Source organism: Ovis canadensis, chromosome 18, assembly GCF_042477335.2.
Source record: "Ovis canadensis isolate MfBH-ARS-UI-01 breed Bighorn chromosome 18, ARS-UI_OviCan_v2, whole genome shotgun sequence".
NCBI lineage: Eukaryota > Metazoa > Chordata > Mammalia > Artiodactyla > Bovidae > Ovis > Ovis canadensis.
In genome coordinates, this window is record NC_091262.1 from 43,955,685 (window position 1) to 43,975,997 (window position 20,313).

Below are 20,313 nucleotides of genomic sequence, written 5' to 3' on the forward strand. Positions count from 1 at the left end.
GTGTGTGTGTGTGTGTGTGATGGATGAACTTTAGATGGGCTGGAAGGGTGTGTGTGTGTGTGTGTGTGTGTGTGTGTGTGATGGATGAACTTTAGATGGGCTGGAAGGGTGTGTGTGTGTGTGATGGATGAACTTTAGATGGGCTGGAAGGGTGTGTGTGTGTGTGTGTGTGTGATGGATGAACTTTAGATGGGCTGGAAGGGTGTGTGTGTGTGTGTGTGTGTGATGGATGAACTTTAGATGGGCTGGAAGGGTGTGTGTGTGTGTGTGTGTGATGGATGAACTTTAGATGGGCTGGAAGGGTGTGTGTGTGTGTGTGTGTGTCTGTGTCTGTGTGTGTGTGTGTGTGTGTGTGTGTGTGATGGATGAACTTTAGATGGGCTGGAAGGGTGTGTGTGTGTGTGTGTGTGTGTGATGGATGAACTTTAGATGGGCTGGAAGAGTGTGTGTGTGTGTGTGTGTGTGTGTGATGGATGAACTTTAGATGGGCTGGAAGAGTGTGTGTGTGTGTGTGTGTGTGTGTGTGTGTGTGATGGATGAACTTTAGATGGGCTGGAAGGGTGTGTGTGTGTGTGTGTGTGTGTGTGTGATGGATGAACTTTAGATGGGCTGGAAGGGGGTGTGGGGAAGTGGGGGGATGTGTGGGTGTGGGTGGGTGGGTGCAGCCCAACAGGGCTTGGTGGAGTGGGTGGGGGTGGGGTGGCTAGGTTAGGCCTTTGAGCTGGGTTTTGGGAAGACCTCCCTCCCCAGCAGAGGGATTGTGGTTGTGAGGCTGGAAAAGCATATAGGCCGGAATGTAGGGAGCATTTAAGCCTGATCTTAGAGGTTCGCGGAACCGTTGAGGGGTGCAGCTGATGAAAGCCTTTGAGGGGAGCAGTGTTTTAGGGAGGAAGCTCCCCGTCTAGCACCAATGTGTAGGGGACAGAGCAAATATTTAATGAGACCTACCATGTGCCAGCATCCCTACTTCTTATTTCTCATCAGCTCCACAACAACCCTGCAAGGTGTGTGATGGAAAGTTCTTTTATAAATGAGAGGACAGATTCAGAGAGGAGAGTGACCTGCTAGGTTAGACTCCTGGGCTACCTGGGTGAAGCCTGTGTTTTCCCACTGCCCCAAAGCTGGGGACCAGTGAGGGTGAACCAGGTGATGGGAGCAGGAAAGTAGTTGCCCCAAGGAAGTGCCCCTGAAGCCTGAACTTGGGTCCAGGCTCCCTGGCAGTTGTGGGAGAAAGGTTATGTGTGTGTCAGGGGACGGAGGGGAGTGCCTGTGGTCAGGGTCCCCTTCTACTGCAAGCCAGACACATGTATGAGCTTGCCCATGTTGTTAAACTGGGATAATGGTATCTATCTCCAAGGGTTGTTATGAGAATTCAGTGAGATGCTGAATGTGTTTGCTTCACACAGAGCAGAGAGACTGCCATGTGGTGGCTGTGGTTTTTATGAGTCTGCCAGATAGACCCAATAAGATTAGGGAGTCCTTGGTGTGTCCTGAAACTTGGACCTGCCATTTGGGGTGGAGGAAAGGCAAGCGCCCCTCCTATCTAATCTGGGTCACCCTTCAGGTGAGTGTCTGTCTCCAGTGTCCCTATAGATACGTCGCATGAGGTCCTCCCCAGTCTCTCCCACTCGGCATCCCTGACATGGAGGCTGCTGAGCTCTTTGTCATTTTCTTTAGATCTGCCTGGGGGACCTAGACCGGGTGCTCTGCCCGCTGAATGCGACCCTGATAGAGGCCAAAGAAAACATCTTGGGCTCACTTTTAGAAAAATGTAACAAACCAAGGGACTTGTTGGGATTGCTGGGACTGGCGCAGGGGCCCACCGAAACACTGTTTCACGCGTGAGCTCCGTGTGCGTGTGCATGCAGACAAGTGCAGACAGACTGGGGTGGGAGGGCGTGTGTCACACACCCCCTGGTTATTTTTTCTCTTTGTCATGAGCTATGGGTCATTTGAAGAGCTGGACTGTAACTCAGGTACTCGATAAGGAGGTGAGGGTAAACACCATGTTGGCATTTCTCTGGTAGAAGTTCCAGGGTGACAGTTCTGTCACCTAGCAGTGATATTCAAAGTATTCAACACCCGTTGTGGCAGGAACACACTCCAATCACAACCGAATAACCTTCCCGGCAGGACAGACTCAGCCATGAACCACTGGCAGTCCCTGCTCCCATCTGCAGTAGCTTTAGCACTGCTGGCTCAGCTCTGATGGACAATTACCCTTTGCTGGCACTGGGTGGTGGTACTTTCAGCCACCATGATCTCTACCAGCCATCAGCTATCAGAGACACTGAAAGGGTTGTTTATTTTTTAACTTACTCTGTCCTCATTTAAAAATATTTTAATAGTAAAACAATACAAATTGACTATTGAAAATGAATGCAGAATAAAGCAAGAAAATGAAAATTATTGCAGTAAAAGTGGTAACATCCTGTAAGCAATTTTACATTTCTTATTAAAATATTAAGTCATTAGGCAAAAGAAGTTTTTAAAGAAATAGCTAAGTATACTTGAGAACTTCTCTTGCTAATTTTCAGTCATAACAGTCACATTTGCTTTGTGTTACTATCTATTGAACTAAGCGCTTATGTATTGACGCACTGAATTCTCACACAACCTAAGGTATGAATATTATCATGCCCGTATTACAGATGGAGGAACTGAGACTGTGTGCTTAATTTACCCATGGCCTCACAGCTTTTGATGGCAAAGTTGTGATGCAGACCCCGACGCTCTGACTATAGAGCACATTACTTCTAATGCTTTTTGCCTGCAGCGTATTTCTACTTACATTTTTGAACTTAAGAGGATGCTTCTTTATAACTCTCTTGAATTTCTATCTTGCAATAATTTCCCAAGGTCTAGAGCAGGGGTTCTGAACAGGACTGCATACCCCCAAGTTCGTGGATCCCTCCCCAGGGACACTGTTGAGCTCGGGGCCATCTCTCCCCAGGGGATCTGATTCCCCAGCCTTACACATCATGCCGTCTCCCACCCACATACAGTTGAGGACACTGCCGTTGCCTAGAAGTGTGCCATGTAGCTTCCGTTTTTCTGGTACACTGAGCACTTCTGGGCTAATTGGCATCAGCACCCCACACCTTCAGCTTGTCTTTAGCAGCCTTGATTGTGATGGTTCATGCCCAGGGAACTGCTTTTAACATTTATTTAAAATAAAACCTTGGAGTGTAACTGTTTTCTTATTCTCCATCTATTTGTTCCATGACCCTCCTTAAATTTTCTGACTTGGATACTCTGAGCAGATGAGGAAACTGAGGCCCAGCAAGATGAAGTAACTGTCCAGGCTACACAACTATTAAGTAGCCAAGTTGGCACCTGAACCCAGGTCTAGCTGTGTTCAGCGCTCACACTCTTACATTGCTTTGTAACTCCATTGTCTCTCATTCCACAAAACACGTGCCTGGGTCAAGCTTCTTATTGCTTGTTCCCCTCACCTGACTTTTTCCTATTTCTCTGGTGGTCTATGACATGATGCCCACTGCGAAGCTGTCCTCATCCTCATGCTTAAATATGTACCCATATGTCAAGGGGACATGTCACATGCGCCCCTTTGACAAAGCTCTTCTTCCCCATACATCTCTGGGCTATCTCCTCCCCTCTCTTGGACTTTCCCAGCTCTGTGCCAGGGGTATGGATCATGAGTGCCCTGCACCCATTTATTCTCAGGGCTAGGATAGTGTCTTATACATTTTCCTGGACATTAGGGCACTTAACTCTCCCTCACAACACCGAATGTCGTGGACCAGCTAGGTAACATAACAAAGCTGATGGGAAGACACTTTTCGTGAATCGTAGGGCCTCTTGGCCCAGCCCTTGTTTTCCCATTGTTGTTAGAGATTCAGTTCTTTACTGAATGAAAGACAGCACAAGTGTGAAGCTGGGGGCAACCTATATTTAGCGACAGTGCTGAGAACACATAGGAAGTGGTGGAGACTGAGGCAGATGGAAAAGCACAGGCCCTCTCTAACGGGCCACCTCTGACAAGTGTGAATTTAGGCCTGACATGGATGGACGATAAGACTTTAAGCTGAAAATTGAGACTTTTGTACAAAATCATGTGATTTTTTTCTTTTTTTAAAAAACACTGGCAACTGATTAAATACTGTTCAACATTTTTGCCAGTCCAACAAACCACTACCTGCCCCTAATCAATACACTGACAAACAAAAATAAAAACAAGTCTGCAAGCTGTGGTTGTGGAGTTGCCCTCCCAAATGCCCTTATGAGGATGAGACAGCAAGAAGTCTTCAACTATCCAGCCCAGTGGCTTCCAGATGCCAGCCTTGAAATGGTTCCATCAGAATCCCCAGAACGTTAAGAAAAATACAGATTCTGGGGCCTCAGAGCTCTGGAGCTATGGAATCAGAATCTCTGGGCTGGGTCCTGGGCAGCTACAGTTTTTCAGAGCTCTCCAGGTACTGCTGATGTGCAGCCAGGTTTATGTCCAGTAAGGAATTTCTTAACTTCCCTGATGACTACAATCCCTTGAGGCTTTTGGTAAAAACACAGCTTCCCAGTCCCATTTCCTGGAGATGCTGATTCAGTGGGTCTGGGACAGGGCCTGAGAATTTGTTTTTAACAAATTCTCATCCGAGAAGTCTGGAAAAATCCTTGCACTTGTGCCCTCCTGAAACTCAGAGACAAGGACAATTTGCCTAAAGCACTGAACAAGTCACTCCAGCCCACCCTGTGTCCTGCCTCTCAGAGAATGCTCTTAGAGGACTGCCCTGATAGCTGGCCCACTGGGGCAGTTGTGGGCAGTGGGGGGTGTCCTCAGCGGGGCTGCAGGGGGCCACACCACGCAGCGCACTCTTCAAGTGGTTTGGCAGGAGACAGATTGGAGAGTGAGCTGAGTTTCTGCAGCCTGGCCTGGAGGGAGCTTCAGGCTGGACTTGGCTTCCTTTCCCACCCCAGCAGCAGCCACACAGAGAGCCCTGTAGGACAGCTGCAGGGCACTCAGGCATTCTTGTGGCCTTGAGGGGTCTTTGTCATGAGCAGCCAGGATCCCACAAGCTGGGCATAAAGCCAGGATAAGCCCCAGAGCTAGGCAGGACCAGAGGCTGGGACAAACCTCAGATGGGCCAGTTTCCTACCTGCACCTTAGAGCCTGGGAACTGTGGAGAAGGAAAACAGAGAACGAGAGCGTGAGCCCTGGGGTTCCTGCCCACTCCCAGCAGTGCTGCTCTTCTTTGTGTGTGTCCACGTGAGATTTCTTTTGAAGGCTAGGTCTAGTGGTCAAAATAGTTGGAAAAGTTTGATCGAGTCCAGCTCATGTTCACTTGGTCATGTCTGACTCTTTGTGACCCCATGGACTGCAGCACGCCAGGCTTCCCTGTCCATCACCAATTCCTGGAGCTTGTTCAAACTCATGTCCATCAAGTCGATGATGCCATCCAACCATCTCATCCTCTGTTGCCCCCTTCTCCTCCTGCCTTCAATCTTTCCCAGCATCAGGGTCTTTTCCAATGGGTCAGTTCTTCACATCAGGTGGCCAAAGTATTGGAGCTTCAGCTTCAGCATCAGTCCTTTCAATGAATATTCAGGACTGATTTCCTTTAGGATTGACTGGTTTGATCTCCTTGCAGTCCAAGGGACTCTCAAGTCTTCTCCAACACCACAGTTCAAAAACATCAATTCTTCAGTGCTCAGCTTTCTTTATAGTCCAACTCTGACATCCATACATGACCACTGGAAAAACCATAGCTTTAACTAGATGGACTTTTGTTGGCAAAGTAATGTCTCTGCTTTTTAACATGCTGTCTAGGTTGGTCATAGCTTTGATATTAGCAGTGGAGAAACAGACCCAGCAAGAGACAGACCTCTGAGAATGAAGAAGGATGTTACTGGGAGGTTGAAACCATTTGGGAGACTTTATTACTCTTTCTGTGTGCTTTAGGCTAGTCTCTGCACCTTTCTGAATGTCTCTCTGCTTTCTCCAGGAGCAATCTGGAGACTCTCCTGCAGGTGTCCTAACTTGGAATCCATAGCCACAGGGACCTGGGTAGAATTCAGAGGATCCATGAACTTGGATGGGACTATATTACATCTTTAATTTTTCTAACCTTGAAGTGAAATTCAGTATTTCCTTCCATTACAAATATTAGCAACAAATTATTAGTATTAGCAGTATCTCTGATTTAGCTACCAATGATTGTTCAGTTGCTAAGTCATGTCCAACTCTTTGTGACCCCATGGACTGTAGCATGCCAGTCTTCCCTGTCCTTCACTATCTCCTGGAGTTTGCTCAAATTCATGGTCATTGAGTCGGTGATGATACCTGACTATCTCATTCTCTGCCTCCCCCTTCTGCTTTTGCCCTTAATCTTTCTTAGCATCAGAGTCTTTTCAGTGAGTTGGCACTTCACAGCAAGTGGCCAAAGTATTGGAGCTTCAGCTTCAGCATCAGTCCTTCTAGTGAATATTCAGGGCTGATTTCCTTTAGGATTAATTGGTTTGATCTCTTTGCTGTCCAAGGGACTCTCAAGTCTTCTCCAGCACCACAATTTGGAAGTATCAATTCTTCAATGCTTAGCGTACTTTAGGATCCAACTCTTATATCTGTACATGACTACTGAAAAACCATAGCTTCAACCAAATGGACAAAGTGATGTCTCTGCTTTTTAATACACTATCTAGGTTTGTCATGGCTTTTCTTCCAAGGAGCAAGCATCCTTTAATTTCAGGACTGCTGTCACCGTCTACAGTCCACAGTGATTTTGGAGCCCAAGAAGAGAAAATCTGTCACTGTTTCCACTTTTTTGCCATCTATTTGCCATAACGTGATGGGACCAGATGCCATGATCTTAGTTTTTGAGTGTTGAGTTTCAAGCCAGCTCTTTCACTCTCTTCACCCTCATCAAGAGGCTCTTTAGTTCCACTTTCTGCCATTAGAGTAGTAACATCTGTGTGTCTGAGGTGGTTGTTTCTCCCAACAATCTTGATTCCAGCTTGTGATTCAGCCAGCCCAGCATTTTGCATGATGTACTCTGCATAGACATTAAATAAATAGAGTAACAATATACAGTGTTGATGTACTCCTTTCTCAAGTTTGAACCACATCTGGTTCTAACTGTTGCTTTTTGACCTGCATACAGGTTTCTCAGGAGACAGGTAAGCTACCAATAGGGACAAGAAAAAAAATTTTTTTTCTTTGTTTTTAATCTCAATACAGTTGCAGGTATCTTGTAATAAGGCTGATGCTCTTCACTACTTTGAAATCATCATAGTTATTAAACTTGCCTTTGGATCTTGTTTAATGCATTAGGAAAGGAACACATGATTTCACATCTACTTTTTAAATTATTTTGACAGTTTTAATTCAATATAATGAATTTCCTTGGTATTCCTATACATTTAATCATACATACTTAAAAACATTTTTTTGAGGAGTCCATGGCAGAAAAAGGTTAAGAATCAAGACTTATTGGGAAATCAAGCAGACAGAATGACTAGGAGAGGATTCTGCAAATTTTTCCAGCCCTGGAATCTTTTCATTTGAACTCTCAAATGTGAAAGAAGTAAACTAGAGCTGCTTGGTTGAAGTGGTAGTGATGAGGGGCCAGGGAGCCCTACCTGGGCGGTCCTTCTCTGACTCCCCATCTCAGGAGGCCTGGAGATGTGTGCAGAAGAACCATCAAGCACTTTAAAAAATCCATCAGGCTAATAATAATCTAATAATCATAATTGCCATCGTATTCAGTCGTATTCATCGTATTCAGTGGTCCAGGCGCTGCTATATGTGGAGTAGTTCAGTTCATTTAATCTTCAGCCCCCAAAGTGTAAGTTATGATCCCCTTTCTACAGATTTTACACAAATACTTACTGAGAAACTACTAGTTTCCAGACATTCTTGAACACTTAAAATCTTCAGCAAAGACTCTAAAGATTCTTGCCCTCCTAGAGTTCACACTGGGAGGAGATAGAGAAAGAAAAATAGAAAAAAGAATGCAGATGTTAAGTGATACAGTATGTGAGACGTGCTGTGGGGAAAAATAAAGCAGGGAAGAGGGGATAGGGAGAGGCGGGGAGTTGCAATTTTAAAAAGAAGTGAGTAAGCTTTGGGGAAGGACCTGAAGGAAGTCAGTGCTTTATAGTCCTGTGGGAAACTGAGGGAAGCCTGTTCCTGGTGGAGGGAACAAGAAAGCAAAATCTTGAGCAGGGGCAGCAAGGAGGCCAGTGGCCGAATACAGGGAATTCGGGAGGTGTAGCTGAGATGAGGGAGAAGGCAATGGCACCCCACTGCAGCACTCTTGCCTGGAAAATCCCATGGATGAAGGAGTCTGGTAGGCTGCAGTCCATGGGGTCTTGAAGAGTCGGACACAACTGAGCGACTTCCCTTTCACTTTTCACTTTCATGCATTGGAGAAGGAAATGGCAACCCACTCCAGTGTTCTTGCCTGGAGAATCCCAGGGACGGGGGAGCCTGGTGGGCTGCCGTCTATGGGGTCGCATAGAGTCAGACGCGACTGAAGCGACTTAGCAGCAGCAGCTGAGATGAGATCGGAGGTATCCTTGCCTAGGACGTCCCTGTCCATCGCTAGAACAGTTTTCTGCTGTGTGTGAGCTGGGGGCCACTGCAGGGTTTTGAGCAGAGAAAGGTTATGATCTGACAGCTCTGGAACGAGTCCCTGTGACTACTACGTGGAAAGCTAATCAGACTGGAGGAGAGGGACCCGAAGCGGTCACTAACGGAAGCAGGGAGACTTGTGAAGAGGTTATTGCGATCACCTGGGTGGAGCTCGCGAGGCACGGAGCGGTGAAACAGCACAGGTGGTGGATGTCTGAATCCCGGCACTTGGACCTCAGCGCCCCGTTGGGCTCCTCGGCTCCCACTCCGTCTCGGCTCTTCTTCCTGCAGGGCACGCCGCCGAGGGCCGGGCGGCGCTGGACATTGTGCACCCGGTCCGTGTGGATTCGGGGGGCTCCTTCCTGTCCTACGAGCTGTGGCCCCGCGCGCTGCGCAAGAGGGACTTGTCCGCGCGCCCTAGCGCGCCCACCTTCTACGAGCTGCAATACCGCGGCCGCGAGCTGCGTTTCAACTTGACCACCAACCCACACCTGCTGGCGCCCGGCTTCGTGAGCGAGACGCGGCGGCGGGGCGGCCTGGGCCGAGCGCACATCCGGGCCCGTGCCCCCGCCTGCCACCTGCTAGGTGAGGTGCAGGACCCCGAGCTCGAGGGCGGCCTGGCGGCCATCAGCGCCTGCGACGGCCTGGTGAGTGCGCGGGGTGAGCTGGAGGGCGTGGGGGCCACCCCCATCCCCACCCCCTGCCTGGCCACGGACTTGTCTGCTGGTTTTGGCCCGTTGGCGTTCCCCCTTCCAGCCTTAGCTATTAGCACCTGTAAAATGGGGTGGCATTTTACAGGCATGCTCAGGCATATTTATTCTCTAGGGCAGCGGTTCTCAAACTTTAAAGCAAGCCAGTCATCCAGGCCTAGTGGAAAACCTGGTGTCCCATAGGGTAGATGGGGAGAGGGGGTGGGGAACATGCATTTCTGGCAGTTTCTCAGATAGTGTTGAAGCTGTCAGTCCAGACTTTGAAAACCGCTTTTTGTTTGTGCTGTGTGTGGACTGAGTAACTCAGAAAGCAGTTGAGGCCCTCATCTTCAAGGGGTATCAGTTATGACTTTGACTGCACAACCCCTGCCCCCACCCTGCTTCCCAGGAGAGCCAGCTTTAGCCTCCAGGTTTTTCTGAGTTGAGGTAATGCTGGCAGCCACGTGCAGCCCTAATTGCCTCCCTCTGCTTGAGAGCAACGCCTCTCCAGGCAGCATAGGGCCCCCTTTGCTCCCGCTCTGGAGGGTGGGCTGTGGGAGGAGTGGGGGTGGGTGGGGGCACCTTCCCAGCCATCCACTACTCCCTGCAGGGAGCCTCAGCTCAGATTGCTCAGGAAAAGCCACAGCTGTGGCAGGGCGCTGGCTCATGACATATAGCCCACCTCACAGGCTCTAGGGCCGTTGGTCCCCAATCTTTTTGGCACCAGGGAAGAGTTTCGTGGAAGACAGTTTTTCACAGACTGGGGGTAGGGGCTGGTTTCAGGATGAGTCAAGCACATTACATTTATTGTGCACTTTATTTCTATTATTATTATTACATCAGCTCCACCTCAGATCATCAGGCATAAGATCCTGGAGGGTGGGGACCCCTGCTCTGGGGTATCTGGGCCTTTGAGAGCCCAGCTGCCTGGGAAAGTCTCGTTTACAGGAGCCTGTACTTCTCCCTGTTCATATAGTTAAATTAATCTTGTTGCACCTGAGCAACAGGTACGCATATGGGCATTGTTCCCATTTTACAGATGAGGGAACAGGCTCCGAGAGGAACCTGCCCAAGGTCACTCAGTTATCCAGTGGTGGAGTCAACCCAGGCCTCCAGCCCCTAGAGCTAATGATTCCAGCACTCAGGTTCTCTGCCCTGAGTGACCCAACTGGCTGACTTGGAGCCAATGAGGAGGGGTCCAAGGGAGGGAAAACCTTCCATGTTGGAGTCCTGAGCTTCCTTAGTAGGTGGTGCGTTGCTCAAAGATACTTCCCAAGGCCCCTCCTTCCTCTGGCCTCTCTGAATGCCAGCGAACATCCCTGAGACACCCCTTTCAATTTCCCTTCTCTGGAAGATCCTGGACCAAGGAAGAGGGTGTCCTGGTGAGAGTGGGTATCTCCATGGCCATCTTGTTAGATTTGGAAGGAAACCCATTTCTTCCTTCTTTTTTTTTTTTTTTGCTTTTGGTAATCAAATTTCTTTTTATTGAGATATTATAAAAATATTAGTTTCAGACAATTTGACACCTATTTATTAATATATTGTAAAATGATCACAATAAGTCTAGTTACAAATTTATGTATAGTTTTTTTTCTTGTGATGAGAACTTTTAATCTTTCTTAGCAACTTTCAAGAACACGAAACAGTGTTATTAACTATAGTCACCATGCTGTACATTACTAACCCAAAGCTTTTTTTCCCCTTGGTGTTAAGCTTTTAATTGTAATTCTTGCTTATCTTTGGAATGTGGGGGATGCAGACCTATTTTGTACTTCTTATGGGCTAAGGGGTGGGGTGGGTATATGGAGCAGCTTCCTGGGCTGAGGGCTTCTGCGCTCAGTCTAGAAGCCTTTGGCTGGGTAAGGCGGTAAGGAGGGACATTCCAGCCAGAGGGTACAAAGCGAGCAAAGGTCTAAAGGGAGGAAAGCACAGTGTGTCTGGGGGCAGCTGGTGTGGTGGCTCTGCTGGGCAGGACAGGCCTCTGGGGGTGGCGGAGGGCAGCTGAGTGCTGGTCCTCCCTGTGTGACCTTGGTGCTTCTTTCCCAGAAAGGTGTGTTCCAGCTCTCCAATAAGGACTACTTCATTGAGCCCCTGGATGGCGTCCCCGCCCGGCCTGGCCACGCCCAGCCCCACGTGGTATACAAGCGCCAAGCCCCCGAGAAGTGGGCAGAGCCGGGGGACTCCAGGGCTCCAGGCACCTGTGGGGTGAAAGGTATGTTTCTCTGCTACCAGCTCTGGGGTAGGGGATGAGTCTTGGACCATGGAGGGGCCTTTCTAGAAACCCCTGTTAGCACCCCCATGCCCAGCTCCTCTTGGACTGAAGGGACACAGACAAACCAACAGCCACATCATCGTAGCCTGTGCCCTCCATGTGCGATGGGCCTGAGGCCTCTGCCTGTCGGGCCTGCCCCAGCTCATCCCCTGGACTGACCCCACTCACCACCAGCTCATCTACCTCCCCACCTCAGGACTCAGTCTCTCTGTGTCCCCTCCCTGCTCCCTGCCTGTGACACCTCTAGCTGTGGCAGCCATTCTTCCCTGAGTGTCCAGGCAAGGCTGGGCCATACGCAACCTCAGCAGGACAACTAGGTAGGAACCTCCCTCCCCTCCCCACTCTGGTCTCACCCCAGAAAAACTGACCTCTGTTATTGGGGGCCTAGAGTGTGGGACCCCTGTTATTGGGGGCCTAGAGTGTGGGACCCAGCACCTCTTCTGCAGAGTGGCCAGTCCATGCTGGGCCAGTCCAGGTAAGGAGCTGCCTGCTAAAGGCTGCTGGGGTCTATGGAATGCTCCAGCTTCACAGGCTGCCCACGGCTAGGGACAGATACATCCTGGGACAGATATTCACCGAGGCTTGCTTCTTGCCCTCGGTTTCCCCAGCTTCATAGATGTGCTTCCTCCTCTGATCTGGGGGGCAGCCTGGGGCAGTGGGGCAGGTCTCCAGGGAGGTCAGCTGGCTGGGCTCTTGGCCAGCCTCCCCAGGCTGGGGGTTAGGTTGAGAGGTCTGTGTGTGCTGGGAGGTACTTACCCCCTAGCAGGGGTGGATCAGCATAGGGAGATACGGGCCCAGGAGCTCGCCTCACAGGCTCAGTGCTTCACCGTGTTCATAGCCCCATCGAAGTCATCCTCTGAGGCTGCTAGGCTTATCTATTTATTGTCAGGCAGCCCCAGGGTCAGACAAGGGAAGTGACTAGATCAGGGCCACACAGCACAGGTCGGGCAGAGTCACACTCTGATCCCAGCACTATTCCCACTGACCCAGAGAGAGCTCACTGGGGAGGGGTCCTTGAGACGTGTGTCCTGGGCCAGCCTCCTGGCAGCTAGCCCCCACCCCTTCTGGGTCCACAGAGTTTCCAGAGCTGGAGCCCCAGCGGGAGCGTTGGGAACAGCGGCGGCAGCGGCTGAGGCGTCGATACCAGCGCTCGGTCAGCAAAGAGAAGTGGGTGGAGACCCTGGTGGTAGCTGACGCCAAAATGGTGGAGTACCACGGGCAGCCGAATGTCGAGAGCTACGTGCTGACCATCATGAATATGGTGAGGCTGCCGCAGGCGGCGTGTGGTGGGGGAGGGGTGGTGAGGGCTGCCAGGAGGTGGTGTTGGGGAACCCCAAAGGGTACATACCCCAGGCTCCATGCTGGGTACAGGCTTCCAGCTCCTGAGTCACTGGGAGAGAACCTGGGCAGATGTGAGACACCACTGGAGGTCATGGCACCCCACTGGCTCAGCAGCCTCTGCCCACTGCTAGGACCAGAGTGAGGGGAAGAGGGGATGAAGCAACCTCGACCTTGTACCTGCCTGGAGGAGCCTGTAGACTGGTTGGCCCATCCACACCACTCTAAACAAGCACCTCCCTCCCTGTGCTGGGACCTGGGCTGGTCACTGGGGACGTGGAAATGCCCAGTCAGATGAGCCCGTGCCTGAGCTGTCAGCAGGCATTAGAGTTAGAAGGACCTGTGGCCTTGGGCAAGCCGTATTACCTGTCTTAGCTTTCTCAGCTGTGAACTGGGGATGACAGTAGTACTTGGGTGGTATAATAGGGTTGGCATACTTCTCTTGATCCCATAGGACAGTCGAAATAACTGGACCCCTTGAGGGTGACTGACTTTCCCAGGTCACAAGGCTAGGCCAGGACAGAGCCAGACAGGAGCCCCGACCTCCCAAGTCCTACCTGGGGCACTGTGGCAGGTTGAAGCTGGTGATTCCCACTCCTTTAGTACGAGCCAGTCCCTCCCAGCTGCTGCCCCATGTTGTGCAGGTGGGAGGCCTCAGGCAGCCGAGCTGCCTCCTGTGCCCCCGGGAAGAAGAGATCTCTGCCCTTGGCATTCTTAGCGGGCTACCCACTGAACAGCATGGTTTTCCATCTGGGCTGGGTGACTGAGAGCAGGCCGGGTATGTGCGCCCTGCAGCTGGTGTGGCCAGTGTCATGTGTTGTGACCTCCCCCATATCAGCCTTTCACCCCCAAAACACTCAAGGAAGTGCATGCTCTGGGTCATCTAAGGTCTGGCCACTTCTTTCATAGCCATGAAGCCAAGGGTCAGAGAAAGGAAGGGGCTCTGTCTGTGGCCATCATGCCGCCTCTGCTCGAGTCTGCATTGGCAAGCTCAGCTCTGGGCCAGTCCCTGCCCGACTTGGCCACCCATGTTGGCTCCCTCCTCCTAATGGAATAAAGGCCATAGCCTTCTGCCTGGCACCTGAGGTCTCTAAAGCCCAGCCAAGCCTCCACTTAGCCTTGTCTGCCCAGGGAGACAAGCCACTAACCGCCAGGGTTCCAGAGGGATTGTTGCTGGACAGCAGGGCCCTGCTCCTTGGCTGGGGTAGGGTGGGGTAGAGGGTCTTGACCAGGTTTGCAGGCCACGAGAATCCTCCCCTCGCAGGCTCAGCCTGAAAGAGGCCTAGGAGCTTGGCTGGAGCCACAAAGGCTGGGTTCATCAGCCTCACTTTTACTGAGTGTTCCATGTGGGATGGTATCGAGCCCTCCAGGCTCCCCTGTGACATCCCCTGTGTGCCAGGGGTCAAGGATTTGACCCCAGAGAAGGGCCCCTTCCCGCCTCCCTGTCTAGGCCCACAGGACACAGGCATTTACCTTATGAGCCCCACCCTGGAGGAGGGAGGGTCTGGCTTTCACAGTCACATGCTCTGGACAGTGACATAATTTTCGTGAGCTGGCAAGTCCAGCATTGGTCTGGACAGAGTGGAGGCACCTATGAGGCTAACAGTGACAGATGCCCGACAGGGAGACTCCAGGAAATGATAGGGGCATGGGTGGCAGGCAGCCAGCCTCCAAAGGGGCTGGACTGGGTGTTAGGGCTGAGGCTTCTGAACACCTGCTACTTGGCCAGTGTTCCACACCCAGTGCCTCATCTAAGCCTCAGCCCCATTGTGTAGTTGGAGGAACAACGGATCAGGGAGTCCAAGGAACTTCTCAAGGTCTCAGAACTAGTGAGTGGCAGAGCTGGGACTGGAGCTCAGATTTATCTGCTTCCAAAGCCCCACTCAGTCCTCTCTGCCTCTTAGCCTGCCCCAGAGAGGAACAGCTGGGTAGCTGTGGTGGCCAGAGTGTGCTAGAGGGATGAGGGAACAGGTTGGTGGGAGTGAGGAGAACCTACCCCCTTTTTCCCCTGGAGCAGATGTTTGTTCATGTAAGGCTGACATGAGTGCTGAGTGTCAGCTCTGTACCAAGGACATGGTGATGGATACTTAAGAATAAGATCCCAGGCTTGGGAAGCTCTGCCTTGTAGCATTTCTCAAAGAATATTCTGGGGAGTACTTGTTCCAAGAGATGCTAATAAATGTTCTGTGAAGAAAGATAGTGCTTTTGAAAGTTTGGCAACACAGGGTTAACCTGCCTGACTTCAGGCTTTACTACAAAGCCACAGTCATCAAGACAGTATGGTACTGGCACAAAGACAGAAATATAGATCAATGGAACAAAATAGAAAGCCCAGAGATAAATCCACGCACCTATGGACACCTTATCTTCAACAAAGGAGGCAAGACTATACAATGGAGAAAAGACAATCTCTTTAACAAGTGGTGCTGGGAAAACTGGTCAACCACTTGTAAAAGAATGAAACTAGAACACTTTCTAACACCATACAAACTCAAAATGGATTAAAGATCTAAACGTAAGACCAGTAACTATAAAAATCCTAGAGGAAAACATAGGCAAAACACTCTCCAACATAAATCACAGCAGGATCCTCTATGACCCACCTCCTAGAATACTGGAAATAAAAGCAAAAATAAACAAATGGGACCTAATTAAAATTAAAAGCTTTTGCACAACAAAGGAAACTATAAGCAAGGTGAAAAGACAGCCTTCAGAATGGGAGAAAATAATAGCAAATGAAGCAACTGACAAACAACTAATCTCAAAAATATACAAGCAACTCCTGCAGCTCAATTCCAGAAAAATAAACGACCCAATCAAAAAATGGGCCAAAGAACTAAAAAGTAACAAACTTTACTGCAGTACTCCTCAGAGCCTCCAAAGCTGTACACCTTTAGAATCCATCCGTCAGAGAGGAAGCAGGCAGCGCTTTCCAAACTTAAGAGCAGAAACTTTGATGCAATCAGATCTGGGTCTCTGATCCCGTATTCAGCCTCTCTCGGAGCCTCAGTTGTTCCATCTGTAAGATGGCGATACTTATGCCTGCCTGAGAGGTGCGAAAATTAAGTGAGCTAAGGCACGTGACGCTCCCGGTGTGAGGACCAGGTGTGTTAGGCTCGGTCAGTGTTAGCTGCTGTTGTGGCTTCTGAATATCTGCTCTTCAGCCCCACAGTCACCTTCAGGACAGCCTCACCCTCTTTACCAGGGCCTCCTACAGGTTACCAGTTGGTCAGTGTGCCAGACTCAGGTCTGAGTCCAGTAGCTCAGGTAGGTCTATTCTGAGCATAACAAGAGAGGTCCCCCCATTTTTGCACCCCCAATTCTGTTCATGTGCTCTGAGGTCAAGGGCCCTTTTTGTCATACTGTTAGCTCATTGGGAGCTTGTAGTCACTGGTAACCCCCAGATCTTACTTTCATGAACACTGCCTACCCCAGCTTGCTCTCTGGGCCTGCACCAGAATAGGGCTTGTCTTTCCTGGGTATAGTTTATCTAGTTGAGATAACCACCCTGACCTCAGGCCGTAAACAGACACTCACTGGTTGATTTAGTCAACAATTAATGACGCTGCCTTCCTCTAATACCTCCCAGCATGTTTCACCTCTGTACTTCTTGGGGGACAGTGAAAAGTGTTCTAGACAATGGGGGGACTTTGTGGTGGCAGGACGCTGTCCCAGCCCTGACTCAGGACATAAGGTGGGCTAGTTACTGGGACAGGTCCTAGCAGACCTTCAGGGGCTTCTCTTCCTTTGGAGCCTCTTTGTTGGGGTCTGCTGCCAAGCTCACTCGCATGTTGTCTAGGAAAACTTTTTTCTTTTGATTTTCTCCAGGGAACTCTGCATTTTTACTTTTTTTTTTTTTGAATGAGATAATGCATTGGAAAAAACAAGCGCTTGAGCTTCATTCATTCAGCAACTGTTTCTTGAGTCCATAATGTGCTAGGAACCTGGACAGATCAGAGGGAGCCCATGGAGCTTACGGTCTGGAAGGGGAGAGAGATGTTAATGAAACTGATAAATGTGAAAGTGTGATGGAGGGGGTCCTAGAGAAGACAGGTTCATGGTGGCTTGGGAGTGTTGGGTAGAATAAAAGCTCTCAGAAGACATGGTGGAGGGGCGAGAGCTGGAGAAAGGGTAAAAGATAACTTGGGAAGGTGTTCTAGGCTGAGGGCACAGCATCTGCTAAGGCCCTGTGTAGGAAGGATCATGGGATTTTGAGAGAAAGCCAGACAGAGTGGTTAGAGCCAGGGAGTGGGGGATTTTGAGGTGAAGAGTGAGGCCATAGCGGTGGACAGGGACTGACCACACAGGCCTGTGTACCAGGCTTAGGACATTTGTCTTTACCTGTGGACAGTGAAGACCCACTGGTTTTAAGCAAAGACATAATGTGATTGGGTTTGCATTCAGAGACAAATGGCTGGGCTGCAGGGCTGCAGATGGGCTAGAGGACAAAATTTTGGAGGCAGAATTGGTTGACATGGGGGAGGCAGGCAGTGCATAGGGGCCCGCAGGACCCAGCATGTGCGTGGAAGTGAGGGAGGCACATTATTACATCACTGACTTCACCATTCCCGACCTTGAGCTCTAAAAGTATGATTCATCCCCTTATCAGGGGCTTTTGTGCCCTCTTAACAGTACATGTTTTCTCCATTCCTATTTGAATATATTTTTCTTGATGGAATTGCTAGAAGCCAACTCAAAACTGATGTGTCCTGACATCTCTGCCCTGACATCTCTGACCCCCATCTCCACTCATGGGCTGGCTTCTTCCTTGTCCTGAGGGAACTTTAAGAGAAGACAGCTTTACCTGCCATTTCCCTGCACCTTGGCAGACTGTTCATCTTTGGGGATGGCCTTCTGCCTTGGGGCTGAGTGGGGTTAGCTCTGGGGGCCTCTGAGGGGGCTGCACACCTGCCCTCTTGGCCCTGTGGCTGTCAGCCCCAGGGAAGATGGGCCTTGCCTGCCTCTATCCCTCCCCTAGGCTGTGCCCAGTTCCTGCCTCATGAGAGGGCTCACTCCTGGGATGCTGGTCCCAGCCTCCCCAGGGCAAGAGGGGGCAGCAGGGCCATCCCAGCCCAGGACAGAGGAGGGCCCTGAGATGGGCCAACCAGCCAGCATCTGGAGGTGCAAGCTGGGTAATAGGATTCCAAACAGGTGCTCAGGAGCCCAGAGCCTGGGAGGCCCTCTCGTCCCCTCCAGGTTCTGCCGATGCTGGACTGGGGAAGTGTGTGTTCAGGTGTGAGTACTTTCATGTATGGGGTGCGTGTACTGTGTGAGCTCCCCTGTGTATGAACATGGGTGTGCATCCCTCCAGGTGGGTTGGAGGTGAGCAGAGGCTGTCGTATATCTGAGGTGACAGCCTGACCCTTATTTCTTGGGTAGGTGGCCGGTCTGTTTCATGACCCTAGCATCGGGAACCCCATCCACATCACCATTGTGCGCCTGATCCTGCTGGAAGATGAGGAGGTGAGAAGTCATGTGACCTTACACTGCCCCTGGGATGGGCATCGCCTGCCAGAGCCCTTCTGCCACTCACCCGAGCCACCTTGTGTGGAAGGGCACAGCCAGGGCCTCCTTGGCCCAAGCAATGTCATCTGTCACCCCCACCCCTGGCTGACCCTCTCTTAGGTCCCCTCTGGCAGGTTCCTGTGGGAGGGGTGGTCAGACCAGAGACTGGCCTGGGGCCCACAGGTCTGCCGGCTGCCACCCCTGGGCCTCTGTCCCCCGCCTTCCTGTGGAGGAGAATTTGGCCTGACCCTTCAGAGCTCTGGGGGAGGGCTTCAGTGGCTGTGCTCTCTGCCCGCAGGAGGACCTGAAGATCTCTCACCATGCAGACAACACTCTGAGGAGCTTCTGCAAGTGGCAGAAAAGCATCAACATGAAGGGGGATGCCCACCCGCTGCACCACGACACGGCCATTCTGCTCACCAGGTACTGGCAGCTGGGAGGGGAGGGGCCCAGGGTGCAGCTGGGAGAGCCTGCATGGGAGGGAGGTGCCACCTGACCCTCGGGGAGAAGCCCCAGGAAGGGGGCAGACATGGCCCTGCTCTCAGGAGCCTCATCTGGAGGAGGGTTTCCACACCTTTGATCCAAGACAGGATTTCAGTAGCACTTGGGGAGAGCTTTTTACTGTAAATGTTCACTGTGAGCTGTTCATCGTGAATTCTCATGCAGTTGTCAGAAATAATACAGGGAGGTACCATCTATACTTCATCCAGTTTCCCACAGTGGTAACATCTGGTGTGAATGTGAAAGTGTTAGTCCCTCAGTTGTGTCCAGCTCTTTGTGACTCCATGGACTGTAGCCTGCCAAGCACCTCTGTCTGTGGAATTCTCTAGGCAAGAATACTGGAATGGATAGCCATTCTCTTCTCCATGGGACCTTCCTGACTCAGGGGTTGAACCTGGCTCTCCCCTGGTGGCTTAGGTGGTAAAGAATCTGCCTGCAGTGTGGGAGACCCAGGTTCGATCCCTGGGTTGGGATGATCCCCTGGAGAAGGAAATGGCAACCCACTCCAGCATTCTTGCCTGGAGAATTCCATGGACAGAGGAGCCTGGCGGGCTACAGTCCATGGGATCACAAAGAGTTGGACACGACTGAGGGACTAACACTTTCACTCCTGCATTGCAGGCAGATTCTTTACTATCTGAGCCACCAAGAAAGCCCCCAACATCTGGCATAACTGTAGTTATATCCCAAGCAGAAAACTGATGCTGATATGATCCACAGACCATACTCGGGTTTCACTGATTTTACATACACTTATTTGTGTGTGTATTTAGTCTTCTGCAATGTTATCACACGTGTAATTTCTGTATCCATTGCCCAGTCTGTATATGGAATGGTTTCACTAGAAGGATCTCTTGTGCTGCTCTTTTATAACCGGAAAATCTTACTCCCATACTTCCCCACTCCAACATGACCCCAACTTCTGACAACTCCTAATCAGTTCAAGGCAGTATTTTTGAACTTGAGGTGGAGTTATTAATATCTCCCTTTGCTGAGCTCCAGCAGCTTCTCACTGGGGTAGTAACCCAAACTGTCTGTGCGTGGGTCTGCTCCCCAGGCCCAGAGAGGTATCTTGTGTGAATAAGGGTCACTGCATCCCGAAGGCTCCTGGGCTGGTCTGAGAGCGATGGGAGAAGCATCCTTCTTGCTCCCACCCTCCCTCAGAGTCAGCAGGGGTCCTTCTCTGGCCCCCTCAGCTTGGGAGGGCCTGGCTCCGGGCCAGGTCAGTCTGAGGGCCCCCTTCTCTCTGCATGTGCAGGAAGGACCTGTGTGCGGCCATGAACCAGCCCTGTGAGACCCTGGGCCTGTCCCACGTGGCGGGCATGTGCCAGCCACACCGCAGCTGCAACATCAACGAGGACACAGGCCTGCCCTTGGCCTTCACCGTGGCCCACGAGCTCGGGCACAGGTACCCTGCCATC

At 50.9% G+C, this 20,313-nt stretch overlaps 1 protein-coding gene across 1 annotated transcript in view; it reads left to right on the forward strand.

The window, feature by feature from the left end:
* Window positions 1-20,313, forward strand: part of ADAMTS7 (ADAM metallopeptidase with thrombospondin type 1 motif 7) — a 57,228-nt gene that overhangs the window by 1,239 nt on the left and 35,676 nt on the right. The window contains exons 2-7 of the mRNA XM_069560065.1: window positions 8,879-9,234; window positions 11,323-11,488; window positions 12,625-12,809; window positions 18,266-18,349; window positions 18,690-18,814; window positions 20,151-20,300. Coding sequence (XP_069416166.1) covers window positions 8,879-9,234; window positions 11,323-11,488; window positions 12,625-12,809; window positions 18,266-18,349; window positions 18,690-18,814; window positions 20,151-20,300 — 1,066 coding nt within the window. The remainder of the gene's footprint in view (window positions 1-8,878; window positions 9,235-11,322; window positions 11,489-12,624; window positions 12,810-18,265; window positions 18,350-18,689; window positions 18,815-20,150; window positions 20,301-20,313) is intronic.